At 45.7% G+C, this 15952-nt stretch overlaps 1 protein-coding gene across 1 annotated transcript; it reads left to right on the top strand.

The window, feature by feature from the left end:
* Positions 1 to 7161: 7161 nt before the first annotated feature.
* Positions 7162 to 15528, top strand: CST3 (cystatin C). The gene is made up of 3 exons (XM_063129717.1): positions 7162 to 7453; positions 10100 to 10213; positions 15115 to 15528. Exons 1-3 carry the CDS (start codon positions 7238 to 7240, stop codon positions 15190 to 15192), a joined length of 408 nt encoding a protein of 135 aa, XP_062985787.1. The 5' UTR covers positions 7162 to 7237; the 3' UTR covers positions 15193 to 15528.
* The last annotated feature ends 424 nt before the right edge of the window (positions 15529 to 15952 follow it).

The raw sequence follows: 15952 nt of genomic DNA, 5'->3' as shown, positions 1-15952 counted from the left end.
TTAGTCTGCAGTTAGCCCAGTACAGTTAGCCCGTTAGTCTGCAGTTAGCCCAGTGCAGTTAGCCCATGTCTGCAGTTAGCCCAGTACTGTTGAAAGCTAGTAGGGGAAGTGAACTGTGCTATGATGTGTTTCTGGCATGAAGTGTCACTGCTACATGTGCTTGTTTTCTTTAGTTGACCTAACACATAGTTTGTCAGGGGTGTTTCTCATCCTCATTGCTTATCTAATATTTGTTCTCTTTTCTTTCCTTGTGCTTTACTGATTTACTGCTCTATTTTTAATAAAGTAGCTGGCTGGTATCCTCCTGAATCTATATAGGGTTTTCTTTTGCTTATACTGAAACATGGATTTCCCCATCCGCCTACGCTTGTTTCTGTGTGTGTGTGTGTGTGTGTGTGTGTGAGAGAGAGAGAGAGAGAGAGAGAGAGAGAAACTTCTCAATGTGGAATATTTTTAATACTCCACATTGAGAAGGTGCTTTTTAAAGGATGGTATGGGAATTTGTGCCTCTTCACTGCTCATCTCCATGTTACAAAGATTCAGGAAAGGGGAGAGCCTGAGGTCCTGCAGTTAATCAGGTTGGCAATGGAGATACTTCATATACTTCTCATACTCAATGAATAGAGTATCATGCCACAGCATCTGGAATATACAGCCCAACAATGAGAGCATTTCCTCAGTGTGCAACTCGAAGTGCTATGTCAGCATTTTTAATCTCAAGAGGTTCAGAGTTGCAGCATGTCTCAGCCCTGACTAGTCTGGGCATGGGCCAGTATGTGCACTCTCTATGGCTGTTTGCTGCTTCAGAAGGATTTTATTGTGAGCTTATAATTGTGGGCTGCGGTGCCTCATCTGGATGAGTTCTAATGAGTGCTGCATACAAAGAGCAAAGGAATGGATTTGCAGTGATGTTTTGCTGGTAGAGTATTGACATCTGTGCTGCTGATTTTCCTTCTGTGTCTCATAGGTCCAGAATGCTAAGCCAATAAGTTCATCTAGGTATATATCTGGGTGATTGCTGAAGCACTGCTATTTGATTACTTGACTTGGTAGCCATTTTGAAACCAGAGAAAGCTTCAGCTTGGCAGAAGCTTTGATTACACATATGTTTCATCTGTTTCCGATAATGGAACCCCACAAAATGATGGTGTAGGAAGAGGCAAACAATAACCCCGCACTCCTAGTCAATGGGAATTAATTCTCCCAATACCTCATTTAATCAACCCCTGCAGTATCCTTCCCTCATAGTATGCTGGTTATGACTGATAATTGACTTTCGTATTCCTTTTTGTGAAGGTCACTATGGACTCAGATATCCTACCATAGGCTAGAATTGAGCAATATTGATTAATGTAACCTGCTGGGAACCTTGATTCTGGAAGGTTCCGAATACTTTGCTCCCATCCCCAAGGAGTTGGAGACCATGCTTTCCCTCCACACACACCCAAAAGGCTTTCCGGCAAAGATTGGGTTAGTGAAGAAGCCAAGTTCCTCTCCTGCGCAAGTGCTCTTGGATGAAACTGTTTATCTAGATCCATTCCAGTCTGGATTCAAGTCTGATTTTGGGATGGAATCAGCCTTTGTCACCCTGATGGATGATCTTCAGGGAGAGACGGGAAGTACGACCCTGTTACTTCATCTCTCAGTGGCCTTCGATACCATTGACCACGGTATTCTCCTGGACCAACTGTGGGAGTTGGAGGCACTGTTTTATAGTGGTTTGACTCCTACCTGCAGGGTCGGTTCCAGAGAATAGCTCTATTTCTATGTGACATCTGAATTGGGAGAGGCTTTGCATGTACTGAACCGGTACCTGGATACAGTTATTGCTTGGATGAGGGCCAATAAACTGAATTCTGATAACACAGACCCTATGGGTTGGTGATTTCCAGGTATGGGAATTGGGGTATTTGCCTGTTCCGGATGGGGTTGCACTCCCTCTGAAAGAGCAGGTCCGTAGGTTGGTGGTGCTCCCGGATCCATCTTTGACACCGGAGGCCCAGGTTACCTCGATGGCTGAGAGCACCCATCATCAACTTTAGTTAGTACACCCAATCCTGGGTAGGGTTAGCCTAGCCACAATTGTTCTTTTATTTATTTAAAAACATTTTTATAGCGCCACCTCGCCATTTCTGACATCGTGGTGCTTTACAATAAATGGAACAGTTTCCATTAGAAACCCTCAACCCACATTAAAATTTAAACCATCCCTCCCCCAAATGCTTGTGAAAGTAAAAATGCCTTACAGAGGCACATGATTAGACTACTGTAACCTGCTGTATGTGGGGCTACCCAAGTGCATGGTTTGGAAGCTGCAGCTAGTACAGAACGCAGCAGCTAGGGTGTTCACAGGGACACCTAGCTATGTACATATAAAAGCTGTGCTAAAAGAACTGCACTGGCTGCTTGTTGGCTATTGAGCCACATACAAGGTTATGCTAATATGCTATTATCCTGTAAATCTCTTAATAATTTGGGACCAGCATATCTGGCAGACCACCGTCCCAGGCGACAGTTACAATCTTCAGAAGAGCTCCTGCTAGACATTCCGAAACAAACAGAATGACACCAATGAAGAACCTCGACGGCGGGCCTTCTCTGTAAGGGCCCCCACCCTCTGGAAAACCCTCCGTAGTGAAGTTCAGGAGGCGGAAAATGTAACATCCTTTAAACACTTGCAGGAAACATACCTTTTTACACAGGGTTTCCCTGGATTGTAACTTACTTTATTTTGCATTTTAAAACTTTTAACGTTTTAAATTTATTGGATACATTGTATTTTATGGTTTTAATTGTGCACTGCCCAGAGAGCCTCGGCTATTGGACAGTATAAAATGTAATTAATAAATAAATGTATTTTTCCTTGATGGAGGTCTAACAGGCAATGCTCACAGCTGCAGCTTAGTAACTTAATAGAGGGATGGACTTTAGTCTTATGTGGTCTGCTTTTGCTTTTTTTAGCTAAAACGCATTGGATTTTTTTTTTAATTCACAAAGAATATTTTAGGCTCCCCTAATGGTTGAAGCATTAGGCTTGCTGAAGAATGTATTTAGACGTTGATAGCTCTGTTCAAGATCCAGCTTGACTTATATTCTTTACAAGAATCCCACTAACCAGGTGGTCTATCAAAAATTGACTAGGGGTACAGTCTAGCTTTTGCCTGTCCTTTCTTTGACTGGGTTTAGATGATTGTGCACAGGGAAGAAGCCATGTCTTCTGTGCATGACCACCGTTTGCATAATCCCCTGTGATGCACTGCAGGTTGTCTAAACTCAGCATGGGGAGCAGCAGGGATTGTTTTGTATCCACCTTACAACCCGCAATGTGCAGTAGAGGATGCAGGGTGGGTATGAAGTCAACCCTGCCACGCTGAGTTCAGACAGCACACCAAGCTGTGCTGCCAGGCGGGGAATTATGCAAATGGCTTCTCTCCCCGCACCCCCAGAGAGATTGTCCAAACACACCCTTTATAATTTTTCTATGGGGGTGGAGGAAGGGGAGTTGGTCTAAGCTCACAATCGTTCTTCACACTCTTGTCTGTATACTTTTATGTCCTCTCCCCTGTAAAGAAGTGTGCTTTAATTTACATAGATGTGCACATTGCATTCACTTAAACCAAACACATATATGAGCTCCCGTGCCCATCACGAATGTCTGTTCAGTCCATTCTGCTTCTCTGAAAAATTTCAGTTGCCAAAGACTTTCACCTTTATCCACTACATTCTAGTCAAAAGATGCTTCTCCTTTAGTTGTGGAACTGCTGCATGATTTGCCCTCCTATGACAATGTGTCTGTAATGTCAAGAAATTGTGTTCTGTTGAAGTTACATTTGAGGTTAGGTGGCAGCTTAAAGAAGCTTCACCAAAGAAGCATTCAAAGCAGAAGTCAGCTATAGCACATTCTGAGCAATAATTAGAAGCGATTTGTGGAAGCTTGATGGTCACATGCTTCCCTCTGTGGCCCAGGCTTCATGACGCAAATGTTGTCCTGCCTCCAACAGCAAAGCACTGATGTGGTGTAGTGCTTGGATTTAGAGTGGGCGATCGCCATGCCAATCCTTGCTCACTTTGAGGCAAGATGCTATCCCTCAGCCTTGTATTTCCTCAAAGGGTAATTTTGGAGATAAAGTGAGATAAGTCTCCTGTACACCATCCTTCATACCATAATTCTTTTATTAGGCCATTCAGTTTTTCCAGAACTTTTAATGAAGCAACTTAGTAGACAAATCAAGGAGTGGTGGAAAAGAATAGCTGATGAAAAAGTCATAGAGTTTGTATTTGGTTACAGTTTAAGATGGAAAGTTGGAAGGGATGAGACAAGAGACCCATTCCTGCTCCGTCCAACTAGCTTGTTTCCCTTACTTGAACAAATGTGTGTGACTCCCCTGACCTGGGGAGAAACACCAGCTGTCTGGACAAACCTCACTCTACAGTAGATGTTTAAATCTCTGCTGAGTGTTCTGGGCTTCAAGAATTAATTTATGGGGTGTGATCCCTGAAGTACCCTCTCAACTATCATAACACAATGGTGGGGTGTGTGCATGTATATTAAAGAGTAACACAATGTTGCAGTGATGTAACAAAACACATACAATCGTAAGAATCATAGAATAGCAGAGTTGGAAGGGGCCTATAAGGCCATCGAGTCCAACCCCCTGCTCAGTGCAGGAATCCACCTTAAAGCATCCGTGACAGATGGTTGTCCAGCTGCCTCTTGAAGGCCTCTAGTGTGGGAGAGCCCACAACTTCCCTAGGTAGAAGCATATTAAAAAATATTGGCTAGCGTATTCTTTAGTTAAATGAAAGTTCTATTCCGTTCAACTCAAAGTCACCAGAAGGCAAGCAAGCTGCAATTCATAAAAATAAATAAAAAAATAAAGGCTGTATATGAACTGCCTTGAAGATGGCAGCCACTTTCCATCCATCCTGTTCATTTTTTTTTTTTTTTGTACCAAGAGCTAGGAAAAATAACCAAGTGACATTGATCTGCACTGGACCTGGCTGGAGGTCTGTTTGGGTCTGGTCTCTCCTCATCTACATGGTCCAAACTAGTCACCAGGCAGGTAAATTCTGACAGGTTCATTTTTGGTCCATTGTTTGGGATGTATCTTTTTCCCATCAGAGGGCTCTGTCCTATTCAGTGCTACAAAATCCCATAGTGCATATCTCTGTTGTTTGCTCTTTCCTGCCTGCATATTCAATTCCCACCCACCCAACTTCCAGTGCCTGTGCAGTGCACCACTGCAGCTATCCAACCATGTTGCTCTTTACCAGCGTTCTCTACTTTTCCACCAAGTCACCTTTCAGCTGATGAGCAAGAGGTCTCCTGACTTCACAGCCCTGAAGCCTCCTCTGGTAGCCCAGCTCGCAGCAGCCAGCTCACACTGCTAATGGAAACAAGACAAACCAAGAGAGCCTCTGCTAAGAGGCTACCAAAAAAGAGTGAGTGAATAAGGGTGCGGGGGAGGCAGAAGCTACATTGATGTGAGTTGCCAGTGGCCTTTGGGCCTTGCAGTACAGAACACTGAAGAAGCAGAAGTGCATCTTGAATATTCTAGTAATATATCTACACAATGCCCAGGAATTATTCTCTAATGATGTAGTGCTCCATCACACCTATTTCACCCCCAGGTTGCTTCTGCGATTTCCACCTCCATTTCATTAGTGCATCAAGCTAGTGGTTCCTTTCATGTGGGTTTGTGGTATCGCCACTGTACCAGTGAAACCTCCTTTCCCGCGTTCGCTCTCCCACGCCCCGTCTCCTTCCCCCTTCAGTTCATTGGTTGTGTCATTGTGATGGATGTGGGTGCCTTCCCCCCTCGCTCTGGCTTTGTCTAGCATTTTACCGATTCAATGTTTCATCGGCTGGGTGCCGTTTCTGCGGGCAATGAGAGTGGGCTTAGAGCAGCAAAAGTCCATTCAACCAACTCAGCACAAGTCTGTTTGACACAGCATGCTGGAAGAGAACTGCCCTGCCCTCTTTTGTCAGCAAGACCGCCCTTCAAAGTTAATGCCCCCAACAAAGGACATAGTGCGAGGATGGCAATACATGGGGGTGGGCAGAAAAGCGGGTTAATCTCACGTGGAGGAAATAAACCAGACTTTCCCCACTCTAGGAAAACATGGAAAATGGAGGGGAAGAGGTGGGGTGACTGCAGGACAGGCACGAAGTCATGTAAGTACCATGCTGCAAAACGGGAAACGAGTGCGATAAAACACTGGTGTGATGGAGCCCTAGACTCTCTTAATTGTAACACTCTACATGTAACTGATTTCGAGTCAGTAAACCCTTTGAACCCTCTGGGAAACACACTGAACGTTTCTGAGACCCCACCCCCTTTTCAAGTCCTCACATCTTTCGTGGAAGAGCACATCTTTTGCATGCAAAAGCTCGCAGGTCCAACTCCTGGTAGGCTGAAAAACGCCCCTGTATGTCTACTCAGAAGTAAGTCCAGTTGAGTGCAATGGGGAGTGCAATACTCCCAGTTAAATGGCCTTGTGATCGAAACTTTTCTGGGCTGGTATCCATTTCAAATGCAAACTAGTAGGTTCAAGTTCACAAAAGCATCGCTTGTCTTTGAGATGCTACAAGAAGACGCCTTGATGGTTAATAAATGTGGGTCTGTACATAGTGACCAGTAGGCGCGCGCGCAGCTGAGAGCATGCAGGCAGGTGAGTCAGTTTCTCTTGTCTCGTTTAAGCGTTTCCCCCCTTTATTTACTTATTTATTACATTTATATACCACCCCATAGCCTCTCTGGGTGGTTTGCAACAGTTAAAAACAATGAAAATTAAAAACAGATGTACAAAATTTTAAAAACCAGCAAACTCTGAGCACTTTTATGGCTTTCTTGCTTGTGTGAATTCTTTGATGTCGATTAAGGTTTGCCCTCTGAGAAAAGGGCAAACCTTTTCATATAGGAGAGAATTCACTCTTGGCATGTGTAGGGCTTCTCTCCTATATGGATTCTTTGATGTTTATTTATGTGCCGTTGGTGGGAGGGGGTGGGCGGGATGCGATTTAGCGGGAGGAAGCTGCTTCGGCCAGAAAGTGGGTCCGGGAGGTCTCTGTCTGAGGGAGCTGTGACTCCGCCCCCTCCCCCCCCCCCGCTGGGTGGGCCTTTGAAGCCAGCCAGAGAAACGCGGGGCGGGTCTGGGTTAGAAGACGCAGCAGCAGCAGCAGCAAAAAGCAGAAGCGAGGCGGAGCTGGCGCCGTAGATCTCCGGAGGCTGCGAGAATGATGGCTTCTTCCCGGTGGCTCGTCGCGTGCGGCGTCCTCGCGGCCGTCGTAGCGCTAGCGATGGGGCAGGGGATGGTCGGGAGCCCCATGGAGGCCGACGTCAACGAGGAAGGGGTGCAGCGGGCCCTCCGGTTCGCCATGGACCAGTACAACAAAGGCAGCAACGACATGTACACCAGCCGCCCGTCCGAGGTCGTCAGGGTCCGCAAACAAGTGAGTAGCAGCTCCCATGGGTGGGGGTGGCGTGGGTGCTCCAGCGCCCCATTTTGTGGCTCAATTCCATTATTACGGTCACAGGCCAGCAAAATACCATTTTGAATATTTCCGAGCTGAACAGCGCCGTCCTGGGTATCCTTAGAGCGCGTTTAGGGTGGCCTGTAGTTGCCTTCTACGGAGGCTTTCTCAGCCCTCCCGGGCCATAGCTAGACCTAAGGTTTATCCCTGGATCATCCAGGGGTCAAACCTGTTCATCTAGGTGACACACAGGGGATCCAGTGCTCAGGCAGGGGCGAACCCTGGATGATCCCAGGATAAACCTGAGATCTAGCTGTGGCCCCAGTGAGATCTTCGGGTAATTCGAGGCTGACTGACCTATGGCAGGAATTGCTAGTGGCCATACTGGCAGGGGCTTCCGGGAGTTGGAAGTCCAAAACATCTGGAGCTCGACCTTCTGGCCGGTTGCCATCCCCTCCTGCGGCTTTGCTCCTGTGCTGTTAACGTGACATGGCAGAAATAATTCATCCAAATAATTCATCCGGTGCCTTGTTTTGTAACATGCACTAGAAAGCCTGCTAGAAAGCAAGGTGGAGGAAGGGAAGCTCCACCCTGTAAATTTTCCCATTCCAGGGCAGGATCTACACTACTGCTTATAATGGTTTATAATGGTTATGACAACTGTTCAGGCCCAGGACACATTACATATAAACCATTTTCATACCATTTTTAAAGTGTTATATCCTGCTTGGTGTAGATCGGCCCCTGGCTACTGTGAAAAGCATAAGAAAAGGGGAAAGTTGCGGGGTGTGTGTGTGTTGTTTTGCAAGCCTAGCCATCAGTAGAACAAAGGTAGACCCTCCCCTTCCCCTGAGCAGTAATTGGATATGGTGGGAGGAGAGACCTTATTGGACAGCCCGGGACTATGGTTTGTTGTTGGCAGGAAAAGCCCTGACCTACTTAGGACAAAGCGAGCCTCCCTTGCGCCTTTCCTCCAGTTTACAAACAGCATATCAACATTTAGTACTGCCAATTGGTAGTCTTTGGGCATAAGCTAGCAGGAAGCTTTCCTGTGCAAGCTGCATTGAAAATTTCCATTTCAAACAAGAGCTGCAAATGCCCTTTGTCTTTCTCTGTTCGTTACCGGAGTGGGTGGTGGGGTAGCAAATTTATAAATTGCGTCTAAGTTCCCAGATAGGACGTCGCCCTCTTTTCTTCTTTCCCACATTCTCTTAACCAGAGCTTCTGCACTGCTGCGGCTTTGGGCAGCTGGTGGCTGTCATGTCAAGTGATAGCTGACCGTATGCAATGGAGTCAGACCTCTTAGCTCTTCTTATAACCGTTCATTTCTGACTCTTCCTAACCAACACTGTGATCTCTGACGCTCAGACAGCAGTTTCTCTTCCCCCTCCACTCCAACTTCCTTTATTTTTATTTTTAACTGCAAATTGTGTACTGTTCTGAAATTTAAGGAAGTGTTTTCTTCTCTTTTATATGCAATCTGAGCAGAAGTGTTATGGAATTTTCCAGAGCTGGGTTGGCCATACAACCAAAGGGGTCCCAGCCCTGCCAGAAGCAGCACCCAAGTTGGTTTTTCTTGCTGCTTCCCGGACGATGTGTCAGTCGATGATACTCTTGGGTGTGCTCTCAGATTGCTCAGCTCTCCCTTCCTTCGGTAGGGCAGGGAAAGACTACTAATCAGTCCTGCTCTCTGGATCAGTTTGCTTTGCAACCATCCTTTCAAGCAGCAGTAGTTTACTGTTGCAATTAATGACTGTTTAAACAGAATGCTGGACTAGATGGGACTTTTGTCTGATCTAATATGGCTCTTACATTCTTTTGACTTTTAAGGGTTAAGTGTGTGCCAGGGGTGCATCTATTAATTCTTATCTACTGGATGTTGACTGGGAGGATTAAGTTAGCCTCTTATCACCCTTGTAAAGTAGGTTGGGCCTAGTGATGGGGACTTGCTGAAATTACTCAATCAGCTCCATGGCTTAACAGAGATTTGGATCTGGGCCGCCTATGTCTTGTTCATCCCTGGCCAATGGCTGGTTGGCCACTGTGTGAGCAGAGTGCTGGACTAGATGGACCCTTGGTCTGATCCAGCATCAGGGCTCTTCTTATGTTCTTATGTCCAAAGACAGCTATTACACCACACTCGTTCTCTTCTTGTGTCTTGACACTAGTTGGGCCTGTTGGAATTTCTTTGATCTAGAGCAGCCTTTCTCAACCTGGGGCGCTCCAGATGTGTTGGACTGCATCTCCCAGAATGCCCCAGCCAGCTGGCTGGGGCATTCTGGGAGTTGCAGTCCAACACATCTGGAGCGCCTCAGGTTGAGAAAGGCTGATCTAGAGGAATAATCACCCAGACATCCATGATAAAGTCAGCAGTGTAGTTCTTTTTGAAATGGAATGGCTAAGCACAAATTGCTCCTGTCTCTCTCACACGGTTTCCCCATTGGAGCAAATGGCAGTGCTTAGGGGCGCTCTTGGGGTGGGCCCCCCTATCACCCTCATTGTTCACTAGTCTACTGAATCCCAGCTTCTTTTTTATAATTAGAATAGTTTCCTTTTGGGATGAGTGAGGACTAATGACATATTTGAACGTTCTGTTTATTAAATCACCATTCCCACATCTTTCAGATTGTCGCTGGAATCAAGTATTTAATGGAAGTTAAAGTTAGGCGAACAACTTGCACCAAGTCAATGATTGACATTGAGAACTGTGCCTTCAATGAAGCACCAGAACTTACCCAGGTATGTGGCAGAAATCAAGGGGAGTGGGGGGGGGGGTCCGAACACTACCAATGAAAATGTCTTGCATAGCTATTTCTTCCTTTCCTCCTTAATGGTTTTTTTCTGCTAAAAAAAAAAAGGCAGAAGTAGTGGTGGGAAAACATGAAAGAGTTGTAGATTGACAATGTCATTGTGTGGACTGCTTGTAAACGAGGCGGGGCAGTTGCTCAATAAAAACCCCATCTCGGAATAGCCGTGGACATAGTTTAACAGTAATAAATAGCAAAAAGTCATAGCAAAATGCCTGATGTCATGATGGCCGGAGCAAGGTGGTAACATCAGGAATATTACATGAAACGCTGGAAACGAAATATTGCACCCTTTGCTCCCACGTAGTGCTTCACAAAGGAGGCAGGCCATGTGATACCAGGCAGGGCTTGTCCCACTGAAAAGGTGTCCCAGGTGCAGCACTGGTTTTTAACATAGAAGTAAATGATCATTTAAAAGAAGACGTGAATGGCACTGCTTGGGGAGCCCCCTTGAGACAGGAGCTAAATCTGGGTCTGGCGACTGCAGTTTCTTGTGTGTGTGTTTTACCCGCCCTCCCAGTGTTGCTCATTGCAGCACATTTACTTTGTCGCAAAGAAATCGGGGAATCACGGAAAAGCCAAGTCTTTTCCTATCTGCATCGCTCCACCCAGGACTGTGTTACTTCAGTAATCTATTCTGATGTGGCAAATTGTTTACACGGTTGCTCAATTCTCTGCTGAATGATGTACCATGGAAATCTCTTGCAGAAGCCTCACTATAGCGAGTGGGAACTATTTATTTATTTATTTATTTATTGCATTTTTATACCGCCCAATAGCCGGAGCTCTCTGGGCGGTTCACAAAAATTAAAAACATTCAAAGTATAAAACAACAGCATAAAACCATAATATAAAATACAATATAAAAGCTCAACCGGATAAAAACAGCAGCAATGCAAAATTACAAATTTAAAACATCAAGTTAAAATTTATTTATAGACTGTTAAAATGCTGGGAGAATAAAAAGGTCTTCACCTGGCGTCTAAAGGCATATAACGTAGGTGCCAAGAGAACCTCCTCAGGGAGCTCATTCACAGCTGGGGTGCCACAGCAGAGAAGGCCCTCCTCCTGGTAGCCACCTGCCTCACTTCCTTTGGCAGGGGCTCGTGGAGAAGGACCCCTGAGGATGACCTTAGGGTCCAGGCAGGTACATACAGGAGGAGGCGTTCCTTCAGATAGCCTGGCCCCAAGTCGTTTAGGGCTTTAAACGTTAATACCAGCACTTTGAATCGGGCCCGGACCTGGACTGGCAGCCAATGATGCTGGAAAAGGACTGGCGTGATGTGATCTCGTCGGCCAGTCCCTGTTAGTAACCGTGCTGCCCTGTTTTGTGCCAGTTGAAGTTTCCGGACCATTTTCAAAGGCAGCCCCACGTATAACGCATTGCAGTAATCCAAACGAGAGGTTATCAGAGCATGGATAACTGTAGCTAGGCTATCTCTGTCCAGATAAGGGCACAGCTGGTATATCAGCCTAAGCTGATATACCAGCCTATGCAAGAATTCCTGAAGTATATGAGGGTGATTTACATGGGATCAGGGCTGACATCAAGGGTAGGCATGGTTGGGCATTGTTCAGAGGCCCACCCCCCACTGGCGAGAGCAGCCTGGACTTGCTCCTTCTCTTCATCATTGCCACCTGCTTGTTTGCCTTTCTCTTGCTCTGGCCCAGACAATGGTAGTAGTGAGAAGGCATCACAATAGATGCAACTGCTGACTTGCTCGCTGTCAAGTCAGCAGGTGGTAGCGATGGTGATGGTGATGATGAGCCGCTGGTGACAATGGTGGTGAGAAGGTAGGCTCACCAAGGGAGAGGGCCATTGAAGGCGCCATGCCCAAGGGCCCATAAAAACCTGGAGCCGGCTCTGCATGGGTTTAACCTATTTTATCTCTAATAACCTTGTGAGACCTGAATCCAAACTAGACATGCCTTTAAATGTGTCTTTGCATCTAATGTGCAGGTTCTTAAAAACGCAGGTAGCATTATCTTGGGAAAGGAGGTGTGGCTGATAATTAACAAAACCAGAACGGGCAGGGAGTAAAGCAAGGGTGCAGAACCCCTGGCCCACCGGTCGTGATGGGGCCTCCCTAATTCATCCCACGGAGCCTTCTGGGATTCTTCCATGGGGCGGGGTTGCGTTCTGGTTCTGCCAGGTCCAAGTCATCAATCAGGTTCTTTTGGTTATCAAGACGGAACAAGCCACTTGCGCGGAAAGATGACAGTTCATTGATAGTAAGTGGATGCAGAATATATTCGCACAAAGGAGGTCCACACCTCCTTCCAGCTAATCAAGCGTTCATAGCTGGGTCTCTATGGGGGCCCCTCGATAGACAGAAGCCACCCCTTTACGCCACAGCAGGTTCTCCAGGCCGGGTGCGCAGTTGCTCCTGACGTGAGGCCGAAACATGAAGCCTGCGCATTGGATCTTATAGGCTGCATTCCTCCTCCCTCTCGCAGGTTCCCAAAGCATCTATGCTTAGGAAATTAATTGCCTTTCTAGTGTCTGGTTAGGAGTAAAAACCTTCCGGTTCATCTTGAGATAAGACTCTATGAGAAAAGGACGACATAGCTACCCAGAGAATGAGGCCTGCTCTTGTCAGCTAAAGCTCGCTAAAATCTACCCACGGTGTTCGGCTATACAGATCTCTTAGCAGCATGTCAGAACTCTGAAGTCCATATCTCTGCTCACTAACCAACTCGCTACACGGGGCTTGGCACTGGACAGGCAAACGGGCTTTGCCGGTCCTGCGTCCTCCCAATACGAGAGGCAGGGCAAAGCCTAATCCCCAGCCAAAGTGCCAGGTGAAGGATCTAACCAGGGTTTCGTTCAGGGAGCAAAGGATGTCAAGCAGGCATGGCTGCATCCACCTGACATTATATGGCCACAGGGGGCATTTGGCCCCTCCCTCCACCTCAAAATAGTTCTGTGCCCTTGGAGTAAGGCTTTGGAAAAGCTTAAGTCCTCTCTCCACGCCTGCCCTGATCCTGTTAACGATCAGCCCCTCCACCCACTGAGCTAATGCAGTTTTCAGTTTAGAAACCTGCACATCAGATGCAAAGATTCCCTCTGTGTGGTTTGGCAGTAAGAGTTAGGGATTTCCCCAAGGGTACCAGAAAGCTTTTTGATTGAGTGAGTATTTGAACACAGGTTTCTCTGGTCCAACACTATATCCATTAGATCAGAGGTGTGGAAACTCAGACCTGGGAGCCAAATCCATCCCCAGATGGTTGCTCTTCATGCCTCTTTCCCCAACCACCAATTGTTTAGGGGTTTCCTGGCTTTTGTGTAGTTTTTCCTCCCATTCTGAAAAGTTGAAATGCCTCTGCTAAGGCTCAGTTACTGGCAGTAAGGACTTTTAGCTAAAATATGCTGGTATTACTGGGTGATGGCCCTGCTTCTTTGCCTCTAGCCCTGCCCACCGCAGAATGCCCCCCCCCCCCAGCTTTTCCAAAATAGAATTTGAGCCTCTGGCTGAAAGAGGTTCTGCACTAGATCGATCATTATAGCCCAATCCTATGCAGTCCAGTGGGACTTACTCCCTAAGTAAATGTGCATAGCTTCCCTGAATATGAAACTCAAAGGGCTGTGTTCAGTACTAGTTGCAATTATAGCACGATCCTATGTCTGCCCACAAGTAAATCACATTGAGTTCAATGGAGTTTACTCTTGAATAAATGGGTATATAATTGCAATCCTATATACCACTGCAGCATTGTATTGAACTTCAAATATTGAACTTTTACATATAAAACTCCGTATATCGTGCAGTAATGTAATGTAACGTCTGTATATCATGACTCTGATCTTGTATTTGGCTAAAAACCCATGTTGGGTTGCCTTAATAATAAAATTCTTACCACTGAAGTCCATAGGGCTCAAATTAGTCACTACTAACTTGTGGCATTGATTTCAACAAGACTTAAATGCGCCTTTTAGAAATGCATGGGTCCCTGGGGCACTTCCATGTTCCTGGGTTCTGAAATCACGAAACCATCTCGTGTGCGCGCACACACACGCACGCACGCACGCACACACGGTGATTTCAGCAACTTCAGTACAACAGGTTGTCAGCAGTGGTTGATTACTGAGATGAAGTAAAATCTTTATTTACGCAGGCAACAGATGTGGCAAAGGCAAGACATGGTTGGGTTTTCAGGGACCTCTCTTCAGCATACAAAGAAGTCTTGTGTTTTTCCTTTCGGGGTGGGGGGCGGGGGGAATGCTGTGTTGTCCAAAACTCACTGATCAGCTGCTTAATGACTCAGAAGGTTTATGGCTGGGAACAGCACAAACCGCCTTCCTTCCCTAACTAGTCCAAATTCCTTTTCCGTGCTCTGTTGTTCCCTCTGTTACCAAATTAAGACTACTGCAGCATGATCATACTTTTCTTCTCATAAAACACTTACAAAAATAGCAGCTTATTACACACACAGCCCAGCTTTATCCATGTTCCATTGGAAGTAATTGATTTCATTGGGATTTACTTTCAAGCGAATATGGTCAGCATTCTCACGGAAAGAGTTGGCAACTCCTGGCTGACATGGAAGGACTTACTTCTGAGTAGACATGCATAGGACTGTGCACTTAAAAAGTGCTTAATCATTGACTGTATCATGCCCAATATAACAGTAGTTACTTAAAAATTATTCTTCAGGATGTTCATGACTTGGATTCCTGCATTGAGCAGGGGGTTGGACTCGATGGCCTTGTAAGCCCCTTCCAACTCTGCTATTCTATGATTCTATGATTTAGCTTAGCGAGGTTCTGTTATATTAATAAGGATGCTGTTTATTTCATATTGTATTTAAGGTTTGTCTCTTTTCTGTCCACAGGCGATGATTTGCAACTTTGATGTTTACCATGTTCCTTGGAAAAACAAAATCTCCCTGACCCGTCAGGAGTGCCACTAAGCATACATTGGCTTTGGCACAGGACAGCAAGTGGCTGTTCTGACAGTGTTTCCCCTATTCCAGAAGAGCAATAATCCAGATGTCTCCTCAAGGAAGAGTTTCTGCAGCTAACTAAAAAAATGCTTATACATACTTGTTTGAAGCAAGTAAATTCATATAGTCTTCCTTTTAAAGTACTTGCTGAAATTTGTTCTTTCTCATTTATAATTTCATTTGTAGCCATCGTTTTCATGCTAGACTAGTAGAAGGAAAGATGGAAATTTTCCTTGTCAAGGAGTTTGGTTTTGCAATGATTTGTGTCCTATTCATTGCTAAGAATAAAGTATTCAGCCTTCAGCCGAATGTCGCCTTTAATCATGTGATAGTAATCTAACTAGCTAACAGGTTATATCTAACAGATTACTAACACGCATACAAATTGAATCTGAGAGTATAAACCTGTGATTAAAGATGGTGCAGTAAATAGAAGATGGCAGGATTGGGACCCTGTGCAAGTCCCAGGGCAGGGGCAGAAATCGAATCCTGCTCCCTTGCCTGCCTGCTCCACTATTAGCCACACTTGCTTTAAAATAAAACATCCAGTACTGTGATGACCTTATGGGACTGGGGAGTATTTGGAATCCAGTTTATCATTTCTGCCCGACTCCTCTCGTAAAGTGAGCTGGGACAGGTGTAGAAAAAAGCAACTCAAATGATCAAGTAGTTGCAGTAATTTTCTTAGATGGGAAGGCAACCTGGAGCCACCACCCATGTCATGAAC

The sequence above is a fragment of the Elgaria multicarinata genome, chromosome 7 (genome assembly GCF_023053635.1).
Source record: "Elgaria multicarinata webbii isolate HBS135686 ecotype San Diego chromosome 7, rElgMul1.1.pri, whole genome shotgun sequence".
NCBI classification, from domain to species: Eukaryota; Metazoa; Chordata; class Lepidosauria; order Squamata; family Anguidae; genus Elgaria; species Elgaria multicarinata.
This window is presented reverse-complemented; position numbering and strand designations above follow the sequence as displayed.